The sequence below is a fragment of the Lissotriton vulgaris genome, chromosome 5 (genome assembly GCF_964263255.1).
Source record: "Lissotriton vulgaris chromosome 5, aLisVul1.2, whole genome shotgun sequence".
NCBI classification, from domain to species: domain Eukaryota; kingdom Metazoa; phylum Chordata; class Amphibia; order Caudata; family Salamandridae; genus Lissotriton; species Lissotriton vulgaris.
The window spans coordinates 1,451,885,413-1,451,907,457 of record NC_141693.1 but is presented as its reverse complement, the minus strand read 5'-3'; the positions used below and the strand labels follow the sequence as shown (position 1 = coordinate 1,451,907,457).

The 22,045-nt window shown below is 43.7% G+C and overlaps 1 protein-coding gene across 1 annotated transcript in view; it reads right to left on the bottom strand.

Moving 5' to 3' along the window:
• Positions 1-22,045, bottom strand: part of LOC147712731 (C4b-binding protein alpha chain-like) — a 366,951-nt gene that overhangs the window by 136,827 nt on the left and 208,079 nt on the right. Inside the window, exon 10 of the mRNA XM_086923391.1 lies at positions 18,174-18,356. Coding sequence (XP_086779517.1) covers positions 18,174-18,356 — 183 coding nt within the window. The remainder of the gene's footprint in view (positions 1-18,173; positions 18,357-22,045) is intronic.

The following is a 22,045-nucleotide window of genomic DNA, read 5'->3' as shown; positions in this document are numbered from 1 at the left end:
ACTATTTATTTTAACGGAGATGCCATCTTGAAAAGAAAAGTTATCCATAAAAGCAACACATTGTAAGACAGAACAAATATTTACTTGGGGTTTGATCTACGTAACTACGTTAATGCACCATAACGTTTGGGTTTTTGCAATATATTCACCACTTGTTATTGCGATCATTAGGAATGTATTTCAAGTTACATCGTACTTTTAGTTTATATTTTCATATAAATTGGGATCACCATTTAAAAATATTCCTGCCACCTGCACTTGCAACTGAGGGTGGGGGGAGGGTCAAAAAACATTGTGAATGTCTGCTCTTCTCTATGTCATAAGCGTTTCTACTTACATCTCAATATTTATTTTAGTTTGAATACAAGAGCTACATAGAAGGTAGAATGATACATCAAACCGCCAATAGAATGAAGTGAGAGAGAAACTGTCGTCTGGGCGGAGCTAAAGCTCACACTATATGCAGTTTAAAGAAATGGTAACAATAGGTGTTGGAGCTGCCCTGCCAAGCCAGACCTAAAATGCTCAGACTCATCTGTCCACTCGCTGCAACCCTGCTACTTGTTAAAACATGGACTCCGGCTATAGAGTACTACACCACCAACTAGGCTTTCGCCTAAAACAGAGCTCCGTGTCTTTATCCGACTGGTGAGGTTAAAATGTAACTCGGCCTGCTTTTATTGTAATATATACACTCTGTACTGATATGATTGTTCTAACTGTAAAATATAGCACCTTCCTGCTGATATGCACACTCAGACCTCTTTTTTCACTGCAGTTTAATTTACACTCGTATCAGGATACAGTAAAAAGCACATTGAAAAATGTAAGAAGCTGGGCGGGGGCAGAGGTCACTAACTCTGGTCTCCCTGTAGGGCCACAGCATTCACCATCTTGCAGAGTGAAAGCTGAAGGCCAAGGTGTCGGCCGCAGCCCCGTGCTGCCGTCCTACAGGCGCCTGGCCGATACCACGCAGCGCTGCCCCAGGCTCTCGTCCGCTGCCTCCTACTTTCCCTGCAGCCAACCATCTCCTCAGATGACGGGCTGCCGGCGATACCTCTCTGCAGCTTGGTTTTCTTGTGAAGTGCTCTGATGCCTCCAGGCCATGTCCACACTATATAAAATCAATGCCAACATTCGTAATGGCCGTAGGAAAGTTCTCAATCTACTGTGGTTGTTGCCTGCCTCAAAAAGTAACTTATAAAAAGGTAAGTTACATCTTTCATTTTTCCAAATTTAAAACTACAAAAAGCTTGTATATAAACTGTCTTTTAAAAATGAAATGTTTATTTCATGCTCACTCCCCCCGCCCCTTTAAAAACGCTCACCTCACGACTGTGTTTACATTAAACAAATAAATACTCCCACTTCAACCCCTCATTAGGAGCCTCGGGGTGCATGGTGTCTGAGTGGCCGGTCAGTGGTGAGGCAGGGAATTTCTGCTGTACAAAGGGTCACCGCAGCCACTGAAACCGCAGGTATCTTGTTGAGCAGGTGAATCGTAGTGGTAACAATTGCTCTTTTGCCTGCCTCCGCTAACGTTTGTAAATTGAGCGAGTGACATCAATAGACCCTCCGAAAGACATCGCACTACACGAGTGTTGCCAGCTGCCGGCGTACCTTCCCCAATGACCCTGTGCAGATGAAAGCCCCATCACCTAACTCACATCTACACTTACCTTCGCTCAGCTGCAGAGCAAATAGTCCGCTTCAAAAAGTAACGCTCGGGTGACCTGTGCCGCTGGCAAGTACTTCCGGCGGGATAGACGGGACAGACCTGTGCATAAAAGATTCCAACACCTCCCTGGGTTAGTGCACGTACTCTCTTGTGACGTTACTTAGAGTCTCCCTGCCGAGATCGCGATCCTACACATACAAAACACCCTATTTAGTGACGTAACGTCTCTCCTGCCTCCTCGCGCTCACCCTGCCGCTTCCCAAATGGCAGAGCAGCCAGTTGCAAGTTAACATTCTCAGGAGGGGGGAGGGATCCATCGGCTGCAGACCCGGACCAGATTCGGGGGCGTTGACGAGAAGAGGCTTTCGGCTGACGTGGCCAAAAGCCAAAAATTCTCGGGAACGCCCCCAAATCTGATCCGAGATTGACGGACAGAGCCCTCTCCCAATGGCTAGCCTCCATTTATGGAGCTAGCCAATGGGAGGAGGGGGCGGATACCCGACCCCACACAGAAATCATAACGTTTTTTGGCGCATGCGCACTACGTGCGCATCGCCAGTCAAAACCTAAAAAGGTTGGCTGGCCGGTGTAACCAATCACGTGCCGGTACTGGGGTAAACATAGACAACAGACTCAGAGGCGTCTAACTAATTTCAATTACGAGTGCTGCATACAGCCTCTCGCCAAAGACTACAATGGACAGCGAAATCAGACTATTTGGTAGGCGTCTTCTTCAAAAAAGCTTCACAATTCAACATATAGATCTAACGAAGTTTGAGTGGATACTCGTACACTTACTAAAATCTCACAAATACCATCACTACTGACTCTGGACATGGTACCCTAAGACAAAGCTACAGGTTCAATCACTAATACAATGCTGAAGACCTGCTCTAACGGCTAAATATTAGTGAAAATGCATTTTGATTATAATCATGCATGCGTCCTGAGATTTTGATTTTCCAAATTCCTGCCACCGTGAATTTAGATGGCAGAGGAGACTGTGCGCGTGCACAGGTGGAATAAATAAACACGGAGCCACTACTAAACATCTTCTACTCCAGCGCACTGTGTGCAATACGGGCTTCCAATCTAATCTACAAATCAACAATATATACAACTAACGTACAAAAACTTTTTTATATAAAAGTGCACAAATATATACAGTGGTCACCCCAACATACCAGGAAAAATAAAATGAATCTACTATTGATATTACATAGTAGTAATAAACTCATATTCATACTTTCAGGTCACTACTGTTGCACATACAGAAATTTCGTTTTCAGACACACCCTTTAAATCAATGCCCAAACTTACTCACGGTAGTTTAGGCCCTAAGTCGCTGTTTAATATCTTTCTATCAAACGTGCTCCTGATTGATTTAACATCATTTCAAATTGGACTTTGTTTTGTGCTTTCACTACCGCGAGTACAGACCAGCTAAAGTCATTCTATTTCTGCCCACATTGTATATAATGCTGAACCAATGGGGCTCCCTGCGTTCAACATATTATGCAGGATTTGTGTAGTAAAATAATCATTTTCACTGCCTGAGTTGTTTGTCCGATATATGCCTTCCCACATGGACATATCACTGAATACACAACATTTTTTGCATTGCAATTTGACAGCGTCTGTTGTATGTGTTTCTTGTTATTGATCATCACAAACTTAGAGTCGTTCGTCTGTTGGCAAGCTGCACATTTATTACATTGGTAATGCCCTACTAGTGCAGGGAGACCCAATACACCCTTCACATCTTTTTTGATAGGTTGAGCACGAGCTGCTCTCACTAGATATTGTCTTAAGTGTTTTCCTCTTTAGAGGTGGTTTAGGTATATTGAGATGTTCAACCAACCTTCAGTTAGGTGAGATGATTTGTTTCACTTTGTTAGTTTTAGGGTTAAAAGTGAGCAAGCATGTCAATTGTTCAGTGTCTTGTTTCATTTTAGGTATTAAGAGACTTTCCCGGGGTGTGTACCATGCCCTTTTGAAGGCTGCCCGTATCAACTTCTTTGGATACCCCCTATAACAAAATTTCTGTTGTAACGATTCAGCATTTTTAAAGTAATCAATTTTATTAGAGCAATTCCGGCGTATTCTTAAGAATTGCCCATAGGGCAAATTATCTTTAAGATTTCTGGGATGTCCCGAGGTGTACTCCAACAGTGTGTTTCTATCAGTGGGTTTGGTATATAAACTCACCTCCAACTTACCCTAATTCTCAAAAATCCACACATCCAAGAAATTAATTTGGACGTTACTTGAGGACTTTGTGAATCTCAGGTCAGGGGTGGTGCAAGAGCATGCAATATCTGACTAGTCAGTCAGTCAGTAACAGCTTTATTCGATTTAAATGTTCAAATCATAAAAGCATAACAATCATAAAACATACATTGCAATAACACAAAATATCTACAAGTTAAAATATGAGCCCATCCTTTGGATACAAATTCCTGTCTAATAACGATCATTTTGTAGGATTAGCATTTGAGACAATACCGTTACAGCTAGTTGTCCCTGAATTAAAACAATTAATGACAAGCAAGGAGAATCTATTGGAACCTTTCCATATGTAAGTCAAGGATAGCTGTTATGCAGTGGTTCAAAACGGTTAAAAGTGAAGATATTGCAGCCACTCAATGCGCGGACACTTCTGCCCATCGGGTGGTTATACTTAGCGCTTGGTCTTAATGGGCAAAGATATGACGTAGATCGGTAAAAGTCATGTAGATCCCAGGTGGATATAGGGCCATCTCCTTTTTGGTGCTGCCAAGTATGAAGATATGGGACAACGTGTTTGTTCCTGAATTTTACTAGAACCAGGTCACCGGTGATATCTTTTGGGAGGGATCCTAGCCAGCCCACCCTTCTAACACTCATGATCCTTCCATCTATAGTGGGGGGCAGGGGTCTGTTTTTTGTTAGCCAAAAAGTGACCTTGTTTATTAGGTCCTGATGCCTTTCGACTTTTCCACTTGTAAGTGATGGCACTCCCGAGAGAACGCACACAAATGGAACTGACCCCTTATGGAATGTTTGTTCTTTGCTCCATCTTACTCTGGCGGAAGTGCACTGTACTAATGTAGAGTTTGTGGATTCTCTAGGAGTATTTAGAACTGGCGTGAGTGAGGCTACTGGTTGAATTTGGACCTTAGTACTTTGTGCAGATGATTTAGGCACTTCTGTGGTAGCGAGAGACTGGGGTCGGTTAGGTTTAGCAATGCTTTTTATTAGTGTCGAATTGGCCTGGATTGTCTCCTCTAATCCCGTAAGCCTATCCCCTAGAATGTTCATTTTTTCTATCACCGGAGATATAATAGATTTGACCAGATGTTCAATCTGGACCAATAGGGTTACATCGATAGAAGGTGCAGAAGAATTTGAATTTGAATTTCCGGCGATCTCTGGGGCTGGGGGGGAGGTGGTGTTGGCCAAAGGGGGGCTTGAGCACAATTTCAGTTGTTTAGCCTGGCTTCCCTGATGTGTAACCCCATTTCGCTTTCTTTTAGAGGGGGAATCCTGAGGAAGCGCTATGTTTAGGGTAATAGATTTTGCAGATAGTGAGTGGGGGGTACCTAGCAGACTATCATTTTGGTGGAAAGGTGTACTAGTCTGGGGATTTGTGCTTGCTGTAGGACAGTTGAGGGCGCCAGTTTGCTTGGTTCTTGGTTCCAGCGAAGCATACTTTGTTTTAAATATACTGTTTAATTCCTCCAGCAGAGGTTTTGTGCTATGTCGGCTACCTGTAAGGGAGATCGCTTATTAGGTGTACTATCTGTAAACAGGGATCGTTCTCGTCTCTCTGTTTCACGGGGTATGGGCAATGTTGTCCTATTTAGGTAATGACCGAGTGTCCCGGTCATCGAATCCCTCTGGGGGATGGCATTTTTGGTAGCCCCCTTACGATTCATAATGTGACTAGATTAAAAAACAGTGAGCACCAAAACTGCAGCAGGGTCTCGTAATATCGAAGTTCACAAACAAAAATCCATTAGGGAGGTCCATATGTAAGCATAAATGTAAAGGCCAAGTCTCTTTACCTCCTCTTGCTGAGATGCCAAGGGCGGTGGCCCATCCCGTCTTTCTCGGGCCTCTGAGGGCCACAGAGGGCCCGCCCTTTGCCCGGGCTCCGCCCGGCGCGTCCCGCGATGCGGTAGCTATCAACTGCTAAGTAGGTAAAGGCAGGGGGGCGTGTCCGGCCGGGAAGAGGCCGCAGCTGTGGATGTCTCCAGGCTGCTGGTCCTCGCAGTCCCGGTAAACTCTGGGGCTCTGCAGCAATGTCCGCCCACAAGGAAACTGCTAGCGAGCGGCTCCCGCGGAGCGGGGGCGGCGAGCAGTGAAGAACAGGAGGCAGGGGGGCGTGTCCGGCCGGGAAGAGGCCGCAGCTGTGGATGTCTCCGGGCTGCTGGTCCTCGCAGTCCCGGTAAACTCTGGGGCTCTGCAGCAATGTCCGCCCACAAGGAAACTGCTGGCGAGCGGTGGTGCAGGAGTTCAACCACATATGGAACCGTTCCAACTCCTCTTGATTCCCATTCCACATCATAAAAATGTCATTGATAAAACATACCCATTTAATAATGTGTGGTTTGAAAGGTGACGTGTCCTGAAAAATGTGTTGCATTTCAAAGTAATCCATGACAAGGTTGGCTATTTCTGGGGTGAAACAGCACCCCATAGCCACACCCTTCACTTGTAAGTATAGATTGTGTTTGAAGGTGAAAAAGTTGTCTAAACAAATCTTTTCCAGGGTTATTAAAAATTCGGTAGGTACATGGTGCAGTCTTGATCTCTGATCCAGGACCACCAGGACCATAGACATAACCATCAGTGCCTCGTCTTGAGGGATATTTGTATACAAACTTTCGATGTCACTAAATGTTCAATTTTAGAGATCAAATCTATTGTGTCTCTTACATAAGCCTTGGTCTGACTCACGAATGGTTTCAAAAAGGTATCAATATACTTTGATAGGGGTTAAAGAATTGACCCACAGGCCGAAATGATCGGTCTGCCTGGTGGTCTCTGGGCATTTTTATGTACCTTGGGCAGTACATATATATTGGGTACTTTTTGAGAAGTAAAGTTCAAATATTCATATTCCTTCTTAAAAAGATAGCCAGATTATAAGGCCTCTGTGATGAGATGTTAAATCTTCGCCTTGAGTTGCGGTGTGGGATTGTCAGTGATGGCACGATAGTGTTCCTGATTGCTCAGCTGGTTCATAATTTCCTTATCATAATCTTCGCTGTCCCACAACACAATTCCCCCTCCTTTATCGGCAGGTTTAATTATCATCTGGGGATTATTAGCAAGATTTTTTTTTATGCAGCAAGCTCATTTCTTGTAAAATTAGATTTGAAGGAAATACGCTTCACATTATCTGGTCTTTCAACAATAAAATCTCATTAGGCATAGTGGCACTTTCTGGACAGAAAGAAGACTTTTTCTTAAGTCCCCTAATGTCCTTTCTTTAGGCTCACTCTGGTTGGCAAAACAAGTTTTAAGTCTGATTTTGCTTAAAACTTGGAGAACCTCTGTTTTGGTATCTACTGGGTCTTGTAAAACTAATGGGACAAATGACAGATCTTTCTGTAGGATTTTTGATTCCAAAATCAAAAGAGAATGTTTAGATAAGTTGTAAGTTGGCATTAATTCATTGTTGGGTTGAACACTCACTATAAGGTTATGGTCTACCATCTGTATACTCTCTGTCTCGTTCGAAAAAAGTTCTGTTCCTGAATTGGGTGTTGCATTGGGGCCCGCTATCCCCCTCTGTATCCCCTGACCCTGTTTCACCTCTGTCTAAAAAAGGAGAGTCACTGTGATATTGGTAGTAGGGTTGATATGGTTGATAATATGATCCAGACCCCTGATCTTAATCAGATGATGAGTCTGAAAAAGTCAAAAACTTATTATGAAATCTCCCTCTATACTGCAGATTCAAGGAGCTAGGGTTGTTGTTGTTAAAAAAGTCCTCTTTTAAATAAGGATAAACTGCGCATATCTGTGGCATGAAAAGCACACATCAAAACAAGCAGGTGACACAGAAGTGAAGTGATGCCGTAATTACGATAAATAAAAAATACAATTTTGGCTAATGCCTGCATATGCAGCAAGGCTTACCTAAGTTTGGTAAGCTACTGACCCCATGTGATGGCAGAAACCATGCTAGCTGTGGACCAAAACTGATGGGGAAAAAAATCAAGTTAAGACCTTAAAGATCTTAAAGATTTTTAAAAGCTTAAGTATCACTAGGCAGTGGTCCCTAATCCTCTGCGCTGATTCAGCAGAGAACTATCCCTTCTCTGCCACCTTGAAGCTGAACAGGAAGCTGGAGGAGGGGGTCTTTATACTGGAAGGAAAACAGAAAATTGGCTGCAGGTGCTGCACTGGGGAAGCCAGGCAGAAGATGGGAAGTAAACTTGCATGCGAGGTGTGAAACAAGGCAGCTGCCATCCTAGGGTGGAAAATGGTGTCAGTTATGAAGGTCGGGTATCAATGGTCCCTGCCACAGAGAGCACTGGTGGGAGACTGCATTAGAAGGGGATCAGGAGACGCGTGTGCGGGGTTCTCTCAGGGCGGAGAGACTAGAGCAATGTGCTTAGTTCTCTCACGAGAGACTAGAAAGGGCAGCTATCTTGAAACTCTCCAGGAATTCTGATTCTCAATCTAGCCAAATGCAGGCACAGGGGATTGGCCACACAGGAAGGTGACAGCACATTTAAAATTAAACCAAGGCTACAATGGCAGGTCTGAGACCTGTATGAAAGGACTACTTAAGTTGATGGCACAATAAATGCTGCAGGCCCACTAGTAGCTTTTAATTTACCAGCCATGGGTTTATGGGATACCAGTTCACAAGGGATTTATAAGTAAATTAAGTATGCCACTCAGGGTTAAGCCAATTTTACCATGTCTTAGGAAAAGATCATAAGCACTTTAGCACTAGTTAACAGTGTTAAAGTGCACAGAGTTGTAAAGCCAACAAAAATGAATTCAGCAAAATAGGAGGGTTGAAGACAACATGTTTATGTGACTACTACCCTAGGGTGTCAGGTATAACATGAGTCCCCCAGCTGAAAGTAAGGAGAACTACCCAACCTCATGGAAGTTCTTACCACAAAAGCGGAAGAAACTTGAAAGACAAGCAGCATTGAAGCAGTCAGCCCTAGGTCAGTGTTCCACCATAAAGACTATTCCCTGTAGGGAGAAGGACCACCTTAACAATTTGGGATTCTCATCTCTCATTTGTTTGATTCACCTGACGGGTCTGTAGTATGATTGAACCCAGAAGTGAGTCCCAAATAAATATGGTCTCAATTTCTTCAGACCACTGCAAAGCCTTCCCTTTCTAAAATGTAGCCTTGAGAGAACGGCTCTTACCATGCTCTGAGGCTTCTGTTTGGACTATGAATTCCTTAGAAAAGTGGCGCACCATGAGCACTGGTGTCATGCACATGGTGGCCTCCTTCAAGGTGTTGAACACTTTTAGAAGTGAAGTCCATTTAGGTGGCAATAGCCCTTGGCAAATCTCCTGTGGTAGCTGGCGGGGCCCAGGAGGCCCCTCACATCTGTCTGGGGTTTTGGGGTCCCAAAGACATGATGGTCTAAATGTTGGGGTGGTGAGGCTCCACTTTGCTCCCACCAACTTGGTGGCCCAGGTGCCTTTCTGGCACAATTACTGGCTTTGATAGTCAGGTCAGCCTTCTGCAGGGCCTGAAGCACTACCCAAAGGTGGTTCAGGTGGCCCTCTCAGCTAAATTCAAAAACTCTAATGTCGTCCAAGTAGGTTGCACTGAAGACTCAAACTCAGCCAGGACCTGGTTGACCAACCTTTGGAAGGTGGCAGTGGTATTCTTTACCTCTGAAGTGGAATTGGCCCTCTAGGTTGGAGAACGCAGACCTCTCTTTGGTCCCCCTGGCTGAGGCAATCTGCCACTATATCAATGTCAAATCGAAGGTATGTAGGAAGTTGGCAAATCCCAAACGATCAATGAGCTTGTCAGCTCAGGGGTAAGCATCAGTCTTGGTAACTGTATTGAGCCCTCGATAATCCATACAGAATTGGAGTAATTAGGAGGTGCCCAGTGTGGAGGCCTTGGGTACCAGTACTACTGGGCTGTACCAAGGGCTGTTTGAATGCTCAATCACCCCTTGCTCCAGAATCATGGTGACCTACAACTGGCCCTCACTTTGTCAGATCACCTTTAGGTCACATTTTTCACAGGCATACTGTTCACTTTGTTAGTACTGTGGGTACACCAATTGGGGAACCTAGGGGTAAGTTAGAACAGGGAGAAGAACTGTCCCAACAGGGAGCGGAGTCTCTTTACTTTTGATGGGCCAGACAAGCACTGGCGTAACAAAACTTGACAGGGCACCCCTGCAAGGCATGTTGAGAGGCCCGCTCAAGACTCGATCAGGAGCTCTCCGGCCAGAGTACTGTGCAAAGGGGATGTATGACGGTACCACGCGTACTTGTACAACGCGTACCGTTACAACGCTACTTTTACCACGCAAGTCGTTACAACGACTTGCGTGGATGGGCCTGGATAGTAATAAATTATTTAATTTACTATTCCAACTCCAGTCCCCGTGGACTCTAGGGAAAGGAGTTGGATAGTAAATTAAAGTATTTACTATCCTGGAGCGCCCCCCAGCGCATTTCGTTGTAACGGCCTGCGTGGTAAAAGTATCGTTGTAACGGTACCGCGTTGTAAAATATGAGTGGTAACCGTTGCATACCATGCAAAGGAGGCCACCTGGAGTTTGGGCCCCCTGTACCGCGGGGGCTGTGGGGGCCTGTGTTACGCCACTTCAGAGAAGGGGAAAGGTTCACTCCCTCAATTAATCCATCCTTCTCTTTTGAGGAGAGGAGAACCAATTGATTATGGTGAGAAGCTATATGCATGTTTATTACATTGTAAACAGTATGTCCAATGCCATAAGTCTGGTCTACTTATTATGAAATATTATGACAAAGACAGAGGGAATAGCTTATTAATTTTGAAACGCATAGGTTAAAGCCAGAAAGCCTTTAACAGTTGATTGTTATCTCATAGTGTTACAGACTACAGACAGGCATCTCACTGATTACCATAGTAAGCAAGGGTTTTGTCATTGGCATTCCTTTTTGAGGAACCGAGGGGTTTCCTAGCAATAATTCTGGTTAGGCCATGTTAAGAAGGGTAGTATTTTTTATTTTGCAAGCTGTACTGTTCAATGTGCTTTTATTCGTATTACTAAATGTAAGATTGTTGCCAATGTATGTGCACTTGATTGGGCTAGTGTTGGTTAAAGTGTAAAGATGATGCTAAAGGTTGAAAGCTTAAGCAGTTCATTGGGAAAAGTCGTACCACATTTCATAGGTTTATTATGAAAAGTTATGACAAAGTCAATAGTCCTGACCTACTTATTGTGGAAAGCATGTGTCAAAGACAATAATATTTTAAAGATGTGTTATTGCACTGTGCTAAAGCCTATGGGCAGGTATTTTGTTACATATAATCTCACAAATTACCATAGTTGGCAAGAGTGTTTATATTGGTCACCCACTTTGACAAACCCTGGGAGTAGAAATTTATGGTGAGCATTCTTGTTAGGCCCTGTTGGTCTGGGAGGGATTGTATATTGTTTTGCCAACTATAAGGACCAACCCATTTGTAAATGAATAAATATATACCTGGTGGTTGTCAGCTTATTTGAACTTCAGTAGGCTGAACCCCTACTTTGGTCTCATGGTTTTGGAGTCCCTATGACAATCTACATCAAAGGTGTTGAGCCGTTTATTTCTGGTGCTAACATTGTTTACAGACTATGGTCAATTTAATACAGAAGTCTTTTGCTCCTTGAAGGTGAGCCCAGAGATTTCAGGCATTTAGCTGGAGAACACGAAGGCAGTGGGCTCATGGATTTGTCTTTCATTAGATAAAGCATTGCCTCACAAATCTGGCTCCAAAAAACTTTGGCTGTACACAAGCTCCTTGGTTCAATGATTTGTTGCTGGTGCTAAAAGAAATGTGAGTAATAAGAGCAGGTTTGATGAAAGTCCTGCTGTGAGGATTATAAAGTTAAATTTAAAAGAAACTCTAAGGTGTATTCTGGAGCCTGTCACGTAGTGTGGGCAGCTCATAATTCTGATAAAATTGCTAGCACGCATAATTTATCTTAGGAGCTGTTGTGATGGTGAAATCTTTTCTAGACCCTGTGCAGATGGCAAGTACCCTCTCCCTCTTGCAGAAAAACATCAATAATTCAGTTAGCTTCTTTCATAATAAGACTGTATCTATCTATTACTCCTTGGCAGTTTCTGGTGCTCTGGAACAGAATTCACTTCAAAGTAGTTCTTGGACATTTGCAGATTTTTGTCTTTTAGATTCATCTACCTTAGTAACTCTACTTAACTCATCAAGCTTGATTCCCCATTTGACACTTTGCCACCAGGAATTATGAGTAGGATGCATCCAGTATTGGTTCCACATCTAATCTGATTATTAGATTCCTCTATGATGGATATGTTCCTATGGCATGGAAGAACGCAGTGGTTGTTCCTTTAATAAAGAAACCCACTCTGATTGCTACTGTATGGGCCAATTACCAACCTTTATCTCTTCTGACGATCTATGCTATGATCTTGGAAAAGCATGTCAATTGTCAACTCTCTGAATTTCTGGAGGTTAATGACTTATTTCATTGTTCTCAGTGAGGCTTCCTTCTGGTTTCAGAACAGAAAAAACTCTACTCAGTGTTATGGAGCACCTTATAATGCAGTGGCACCGCTGCCCTTATTCTGTTAGACCTTAGTGCAGCCTCTGAGATGGTGTCTCACTCAATTTTGAGTCATAAACTAGCCAAAATTAGCATTTAGGATCCAGCTTTGTATTGGTTTGCTTCCACTCAATTCAGGTGTTCTCTAAGCCCTGTACCTCTTCAGTATTATAGCTTAGTTGTGGAGTTCCATTGGGCTCCTTCCTGAGTCCTACATTGTTTACTATTTTTGTTCAGCCTTTGGCCAACATAGTAGAGGCTCACCTGACCAGTTTTATGTATTCTGATGACACCCTGATGATTGGTTTCTTAATTTTGCAAGACGGCACACAGTCATCTAACCGTAGCCGCTTCCTTACTTAGGCAGCAGGGTGGATGATGAAAAATTCCTTCAAATTGAATGATAAGACAAAGGTGTTAGTGGAGGGCAACCAGTCGAAGCTCTGGAGCTCACAATAGAGGCCGGACAATCTTGTGCTGCTGCCTACTCCTAACAAAGCGGTTAAAACATGGGTATTTAACCTTCAGACTTTCTATGGATCACCAAATAAAGATTGTGGCCTGCTATTTCAGGCTACTTAGATATCTGAGGAAAATTCTCTGGTTGCTTCTTCTTTCAGCACAATGAACCACTGTACAGTCTTTGATCATTTCGGGTTAAACTATGGAAATATTTTATGCTTAGATGCCTCAAAAAATGGTTGAATAGGCTTCAGATTGTTCAAAACGTGGTAGCTTGCCCCCTTTTTTTTGTTCTCCCAAACCTGCATTAGTCTCTTCACACTTACATGCTCTTCACTAGATACCAATTGACAAGCAAGTTCAATTTAAAGCTTTGCACTTTATGAACAAAGCTTTAAATGGTCTGGCCCCATCTATCTCAGAGCAATGGTGCAGTTCTATTCTCCGAAGAGTAGTCTTCATTTAAGTAGTCTGCATCTTGCTACAATACCATGCTTCAAATTATCAAGACAAGGTGGGTCATTTGCTTTCCTTGGCCCTATTTCATATGTGAGGTAATGGGGTGTATTATATGTTGTGGTTGTGTTACCTCCCCATGTAAATCACTTACAAACCCCTTTAGGTCCAGTAGGTTTCATCTGTAAAACCCTCAGCACAGCCCTGGGTATCTTTGGTAATGAGTAGCAAGGCTTTCACAGGAGAACAAGTGTTAATCATTCAAACAGCACCAAATCAATTGAAGAAGAAATTGACTAAAAACTCAAGAAATCCACCACCAATTTATAGAAACAGGCTGTATTTTTAAAATTATTTAGACACTAGAATGAAAAAGATCCACCTGACGGTTCAGGAGATAAAGATTTTACAAGCAATAATAAATCAAAGCAATTTCACTCAACCACGAACAAACCTTGACAAAGTCAACAAATTGGACACAGAAACATTTCGAGGAAAATGTAGGCAAGTCAATGCTGTTGATTAGAAGTATTTGGGGCAACCATCTCCGGCAGGGAGTTTACTCAGGGGGACCAGCAAGGACCTCAAGGACAGTTACCTACACAGGAGAACCAGTCCATCAACAGTTCAAGGGTTCAATGCAAGGGTTGGAAGATGTGGAAGATGCTCTGAGGGGTTGTATGATAGAAGCATGAATCGATTTGCCAAGCGTGCCTCTACTACGCAGCCTAACCACAAATGCATCTTAAACAAGCATTCCTTTACCATCAATGCCTTTACTATGACATTTTGTGGCATAGGCATGAATGGTAAAAGGGTATGTGTGGCTATGGTTGCCACTACCCTACCCATCTGTGCTGTCACTACCCTACCCATCTGTGCTGTCCCTTAAACTACCCAAACCCCTTCCACTTCCCTAAAACCTACCCAGACCCCCTCCAGCCATGAAAACAATCCCAACTACTCATTCTCTAAAGCATAAATCCCTACACTACCTGACACCCCTACCCCGCGCACTCCCTTAAAAGAAACCTAGCCCCACTTACCTCACTGCAGCACTTTCCTGCTTCCGTATTCCTGCAGATAGACCGGGCAATACATTAACCACGCATATGCGTGGTTAAGGTATGTGCAGTATGTCTTGTGTAGGAGGATCCCTACACCAAAAAGATAGCCCAGCACACTTATAAATGTTGAACGTGTAGAATACACAGTAAAATGATCTTGTAACACAGCAATTTTTCCCAAAGAAGAGTCGATGTTATGTTGTAGTACTGAACTTCATCCTTTTTCTTTTTTTTTTCAAAGAAAGCGTTTTGCAACAGTTAACGCATTTCGTCCACAATCAGACTTTTTCAGGGCTACAAAAGTACATAAAAGACACCATTTGCAATATTGAAAACAGGCATTTAAAATCAACTCCGTCAATTGTCTGAAACAAACATCAACACAATTGTTGGAAAATTGATTAAATTGTACTATATGTATATTTCACACAAACTTGTATGGAAAATGTTTTTCCTTGTTCAAATACTGCAGAAATTGTGTAGATGTTTTTTTCAGACAATTGACTTGGATTTGATTTTAAATGGTTGTTTTCAATATTGTAAATAGTGTCTTTTATGTACTTTTGTAGCCCTGAAGCAGTCCGATTGTGGATGAAACACGTTGGCGGTTGCAAAAAAAAAAAGAAAAAGAAAGGATGAAGTTCAATACTACAACATAACATCGACTCTTCTTTGGGAAAAACAGCTGTGTTACAAGATAATTTTACTGTGTATTCTACCCGTTCGACATTTATAAGTGGGCTGGGCTATCTTTTTGTTGTATGGTTCTGGGGAAACCGGGTGGGTCACTACTGGTTTCTCCATATTGAGGCATAGGGGATTGTGTCTCAAGCCCTTTGCACCTTTTGTGCTTAATAATTATGGACGTTAGGACTGGTTCAGGTATCTATGCTTTGATCCCCAATTTTGTATAACGTAGTTGGATCCCTCATGGTTCAGACCGTGGTGTTCGGACGGGTTCCCGCTTTAAGGATAAAATGGGTGCGATGCGATTGATGGGGGTCTTCCTCCTGGTATTCTTCGGTCAATGAAGATGATGAAGGGTTTTTGGTTGAACGGTCAACGTCTCACGAAGTCTTCTCCGGGCCAGCTGTAATCTGTTTGTCACTGGACTACCAGTCACCCATTGTTGTGCGTACAGGCCATTCAGTCCTGGGTCGATAACTTTACTCCTTAGGGTCCCAGCAACTCTCCAGCAGTCCTCCCAGTCTCAGCCAACTCAGGTGGAACTCTGTGCATCATGTCTTGGTCCTTGGTGCTGCAGGGTGGTGTTGGTACGCCTTGAAGACTTTGGGCTACCAACCTGCCCCAGCAGGCGTCTTCAGCTGTTCTGTCCCTGTGCTGCGAACATAAGGCCAGTGGTCTGGCACTTGGAGTTCTCTTGCTTGACTGGGCTCTGGAGACAGCTCCTCCCTGAGCAGGACACAGCCGGCACAGTTCCTCTCTTCGATAGTCACCAGGTGCTGCCTCTCTTTGCTGATCCCTCATTACAGCAGGGCAGTCCTTCTTCGGTCCTACTTCCAAGTCAGTCCAGATATGAGGTCTGGGTGCCAACAGTACCCTCTTTACCCTCTTTATGTCCTCCGGGCAGGATGCTGTTGGAAGACAATGGGCTACCAGGTTCCCTTCTACCTGGTGACCATTCCCTGTCTATCCCAGGATGCACCATTCTGCCAACTCTCAGGATGGCTAGACACCTCTCCTGATGTACAGTCCCCCAGGGAGTGGCTACATCAGGGCTTGTAAGTTGACCCTAATTTCTTGCATTATTAGTTTTTGGAGTTTTATATAGCAACACAACATAAAAGCTCTTTGAGACACTAGAAAGAAAGGACTGCAGAAGGAACAGAAGAAGGGGGTAAATAAATATGGCAAGCACAAGCAGAAGAAAAAAAGCAGCATTTCAGTGCAATGAGGAGAGTAGGCAAACAACTTTGAGAACCTGAAGTGGATGTAGGTGGGGATTAAGGTGCAAGAAAATACAGAGAATGAAAGAAAGGGGGAATGGGTGGGTATATGATAGTGGCAAAAAAGAATGTAATGACAAGTAAATTTCAGCATGTTTTGAGAGCGTCACAACGCATTCCAGAAGTCCCCAGAGGAAGCAAAGACTGCCACAGATTTTCAGATGTGCTAAAAGAGCATATGCATTTAGACAGAACGAAATGTACAGGTGTCCATTTCCACATGCAGAAATCCTTTTGAACATTCTTTCCCTGAGATGACCCTTCACTTACACCCACATCAAATTCGGGGAAGATATTTCCTTATTTGCATCCTGAAAATTGACTTATTCATGCCTTTGACAGCATTAAATCTCGAAACATTTTCAGTATGGAAAGCTATCTGCAAATATGAGGTGACTGTGAATAAATGTTTGGCAGGTGCTCACAAACCCGCCTTAGTAAAAACATTTGCTTGTATGCAAAATCAAACAAAAATGTGCAGTTTCCTTGTGAGAAACCCACATTTGCAAGGGCTGATCCCACAATTCATGAATATTTGAACTAAGAGTAACATTTTACACTCTAAATGTAGTTACTTGCACACCTATTTAACACTTAGGCATGCAGATTTTTGCAGTGGCAGCTCCTCCTCTAAGGCGGAGGAGCGTTACCCCACTGCTTTGCATCAGTGAAGTAAAGAAAATACAAAATGTTAATAACTTGTGTTATTATCCTTTTATGTTTCCTTCTGCTGCAGATTTGCGTTTGGGGTGGGGCTGCTCTGACGATAGAGGAGCAGGGGAGGAGTGGTTTGCCCACTCCTTAGTGCACATGACTGTTTGGCCGGCCTATCAGTCCGGCCAAACATTCATGCACACTTCGCATCTTTTCCATGAAGGCTACATTACAGCCTGCATGGAGAACATGCCCAGGCCCCCAGTCCATGGCTCAGACCTGATCCACGGCACTCAGACCAATCAAAACATTGCATTGCAGCATTGTGATTGGCTATCGGGATGCTGGGAGTCAGGTGCTTCCTGATGCTTCCTGCATCCTGCTACGGGACCAGAGTCAGGAAGAAGAGGACGGAGGAGGGGCCGTCAGAGGTAAGAGTTTTTTTTTTAGTTTTTTTTTTACTTTTTCCGCCCCACTGCCCGGGACCGGTAGCAGCCGCCACTGGATTTGTGACTTAAGCCTTGGATGTTATGGAGATAGGGACAGGGCAGTGAGATAGTTCCAAAACAGGGGCCTTATAACTGGAGGTCAGATGAATGCAGACACTCATAACAACACAGATAGAGCTCCTCCCCTCCTCTCATGTGCAGTCATCGTCTGCAGGCATCTACCTTTTAGCTGAGCTTTTCCTGAACCTGAATTCACTAGGCTCATGTGCTGCAGTTTCAAGAACCTAGTGACAGGGCATCAACCTCCTTTTGCCAGGACCTCATGTGATTGGGGTTCCAAAATGTTTTCAGGTGCCACACAGAAAGCTCAAATTGTTCATTGTCAGGCATAAGTATCACCTGTCCTTGCTTTCCTTGCCATTCTGGTATTTGCTGGTGTTTCTTCGATCTAAATGCAGAACTGTAAGCACTCGAACACAGAAGGGAAAACAAGGCTGAAGGAGCTTCTCCTGTGTGATATGGGACATCATGAGACTTCTACTCTTGCACATAATATAAAACTATTAAATGGTAAAAAGCACAAAGAAACAAACAAGAGAACAGTAAAGTAAGAAGAACAAAGAATTGGAACTGTAACTCAGAGCACTTTCTATTTGCCAGTACTTACGGCGACACCTTGGGACTCGTGGGCGCCATTTATTATCTTCATCACATCTAATATTGCGCTTGGTGCCATCCACGATAAAGCCCTCATTACAGAAAACCGTCAGTTTATTCCAAACTGTATATGGAGGCTCGGAGATAGACTCTATTCTTCCATTTTCTACGACTGGAGTTTGACAACGGAGATCTACAAGCATAAAAATACTGGTAAATGTTCAAAGGACTACCAACCAACAAATTCTATACAGCTCAGACTCAACCTACATGCCTATTCTTGCTTTCGAACACTGCAGAAATAGCACTATCAGCATTATTCCAATACATCAACTATCTTCTGATCACTTCGAGGATTAAGGAAGCTTGCAAGCTAGACACAATTGCTTTTCTTAACCACTTGGCCTAGAACAGGAATAGGTCTCACCCAAGAAATTGAAACACTGTTATAGAGAATTAATGTACTTGGGACATCAGATAGAAAAGGGAGTGAGGAGAGTGCTCCCTGAGCGCAATCAGACAGTCCTTAAGATGAAGTTCCCAGCCACTGAGAGAGAGCTGAGGATGTTTTTGGGCATGGTTGGCTACTGCTGACAATGGATCCCAAACTTTTTGTTTGTGCCGAAGACTTTGATAAGGCTGGTACACACTGATATCAATCATCCAGTGCCAAAGAACGGTAAAAGCATGAAAGCCTTATAGGAGCTACAAAATACTAACACAATCCCATGAGGAGACTAAACACCTCATTTTTACTTCTCAGCTGCTCTTGACCTGGTGGCAGCAGTGTTGCCACAGTGGCATGATACGCAGACGATACTCAGTTGGTAGTCACACTCATGGACGAGCATGCACAGGACGCTTGTAAGTTTCAGAGCGATCTTGAGGCTGTCGCTGAGTGGATGACTGCCAACTGTATCCAGCTCAATGGCAGCAAGTCGGAGGTCTTGCTGTTAGAGAGAGATCCTTAGCTGTGGAGTGAACGCTGGTGGCCGGCCACCCTGGGAGGTGCACGCGCCCCTAAACAGGTGGTAAAAAATCTAGTGTTGCGGTGGACTCTGCCCTTACCTTTCAGACTCAAACCAAGAAAGTGGCATGGACCTGCTTTGTCATTTCGTGTTGGCTTAAACCGCTGCTGGGGTTTTTCGACCCAACCATTAGGCAGGTTATTGTGCAGGCTTCCATCCTATCGCAATTGGACTACGCTAGCATACTTTATTTGGGGTCGAATAAGGCTGAAATTTTGAGACAGCAGAGGGTCCAAAAAGCTGCTACCAGAACTCTTCTTCGCTTGCCTAGAATGTATTCCATGACGAACGCCATCCGTCGGCTAAACTGGCTGGCTGCCTGTGGCCAAACGTGTAAGGCTTAAGTCCCTCTGCATTACTTTTAAAATTTTAAAGCTCTCTTCACCAGGCATCCTGGCCAATTTACCTACACCTTACATGCCAGCCTGCCAACTTCGGTTGATGGGACATCTGGCGGTTGTTCCTCTGGTGAGGAGGGTGCGTGCAGGCAGATGTTCCTTTTGTTCTTTGGCAGCCAAACTTTGGAACAGGCTACCTTTGCATATTCGTGGCATGGATAACTATTAAGCATGAGCGAATTTTGCGGATCTCGCGTTCGCGAATTTTGCGGATTTGCGGATTCACAATCCGCAAAATCCGCGAATTCCCGCGAATTTGCGGATTTTTTTTTTTTTTGTGTTCGCCCGTGTTTCTGCCAGTTCGCGAGGGTTTTTACAATTTCGCAATTTGCGAACTTACCTGTCGGGTCGCAAGTTTTGCGAACTTGTTGTTTCTACGTGTCCAGCCTGTTTGGGACACTCTTCTTCATCACTGCCACTCTCTGTCACCACTGCCACTCTCTGACTACTCATGCCACCCTCTGGCCCACCCATGCCACCCTCTGTTTCATCACCACACCCTCTGGTTGTCCAGTGTACATTATTTTCGGCAAAGCAAAGCACACCTTCCCTGCCTCAAGTGACCTGAATTAATTTGGGGCTGATTAATGTGTCACGGAATATTTTTTTAGCTGGCACCTGCTTCCTTAGTGCGCCCTGATTAGTGATCTTTTGCACTTGCTAAGTGCTTTCATTGTTGCAAAATTAGTTACAACACCTGCCCTGCCCCAACTGACAATAATGAATTAGGGGCTGATTAATGGATTTTAACTTCCAGCCTGGCTCCTGCTTGTCTCCCTTAGCTGTAATTCAGGACCTTTGTGGCATATGTGTAACTATTCTGAGGTTCAGAGCAGGGTCACATAATAGTTTCAACTGGCAACTGAACTCTGGAGGGGCCCCTCAGGAAGCACTACAGGAAATGGCTACTAATGATGAGCCTGAACTTTTGAACCTGGTAAGTAGTTACTTTCAGTTTTGCTAAGATCGTATTTCTGCAATTTTGCACTTATTCGCGGGGCGCGAACTCACGCGAACAGTGCGAGCAGTGCGAGCAAAATCCGCTGCTCGCGGATTTGCGGATTTTGCGGGAGATTCGCGAATCTCGCGGATTGCGGATTTCCCGAAAATCCGCAAAATCCGCGAGCGGAACGGATTTTCCGCCCATGCCTAATAACTATCTGTCATGTCATAAGGCAATCAAAACATACCTCTTTCCTCCGTCCTAGTCTTTCCTTCTGGTAGCTTTGTAGTTTTCAGCTATCAGCTCTGGGACTCCCCTTTGCAGGGGCAGCTGCGCACTTTAGAAAATGGTATAACATAACATAACATTGTCTCAAAGTAATTGCAGCGGTGAGCCTTACAATTCAGCAAACTGAGGGGATAGTTATAGGTTAACCCTTAATTGTAATGGTACTCATTCCACAGAGATTCTCATGACCCATACTGTAGTGTCTTGTGAGGTAACAATGATCAAACCCTTGTGGCTCCTGATGGACTACACAGAGCTGTTAACTATGTGTTAGAGTGGAATGAAGTGAAAGCTGGTTTAGTATGCTGAGTCTGCAGTTGCAAGCAGATGAAGAAAGAATGCTTGTGTGTGGCATAATCAGTGGTCTGTATCCAGACTCAGGAAGCACTACAACTGGCAACGAGATAGGAGATAAGTATTCTGAATATCGACAGTGCTCTCCCAGAGAGTTTGCCATGGTCCAAGCAAACTGCTCATGCATGCCACATGTGCAGTTGTCAGAATGGAATTGACGCTTAATGCATGTCGCTGTCAAGAAGTTGAGGAAAATTAAAGCATTGCAGAGAAATCTACATCTCGGTGGCCAAGAACCTGCTGGCCAGGCCGTACATGAAGGTACCATGCTGCTATGCAATATAAACAACTGCCAGTACTGCTCACACTATTTAATCTTATACACAAAAAGTTGAGTCTACACTTCTCAACCCTGTAGGACCAGTCATTCAGTCCACACCGAATGTTATTGAATATAAATTTTTATTCTCTACTTACAAAATTAATTTTTTGAACTTTTTCAGATTATTTTTCGATTAAAGAACCATCAGTAACTATGTACACAAAAAGAAGTTTTTTCACACTATACAATGCAATACACGACAAAGGGGTTCACTGTGTAAGTAGTGCAATGGGTAAGAAAGGCACAAACACACCAATAATGTACAGTTTAACTCGCTCGACACAGTCTTCACTCATACGACACTCAAACAACACACCGTTATTCATACAACAAGGGAAGTGAAAAAAGTGAATATTTACAAGTGGGCGAAAGAAACTATCTACTATATACACTAAGGAATGCAAACAAAAGCTAGACTTTTCTTTTGGAAAACACAAACAAACAGTCACTAAGCAACTTAAAAATAATTGCTCTATTCAAATGCAATATATGCAAACAAATAACTGAATAACAGTCACTCCGGTGACACGAAGTCCCCGTGAGAAGAGA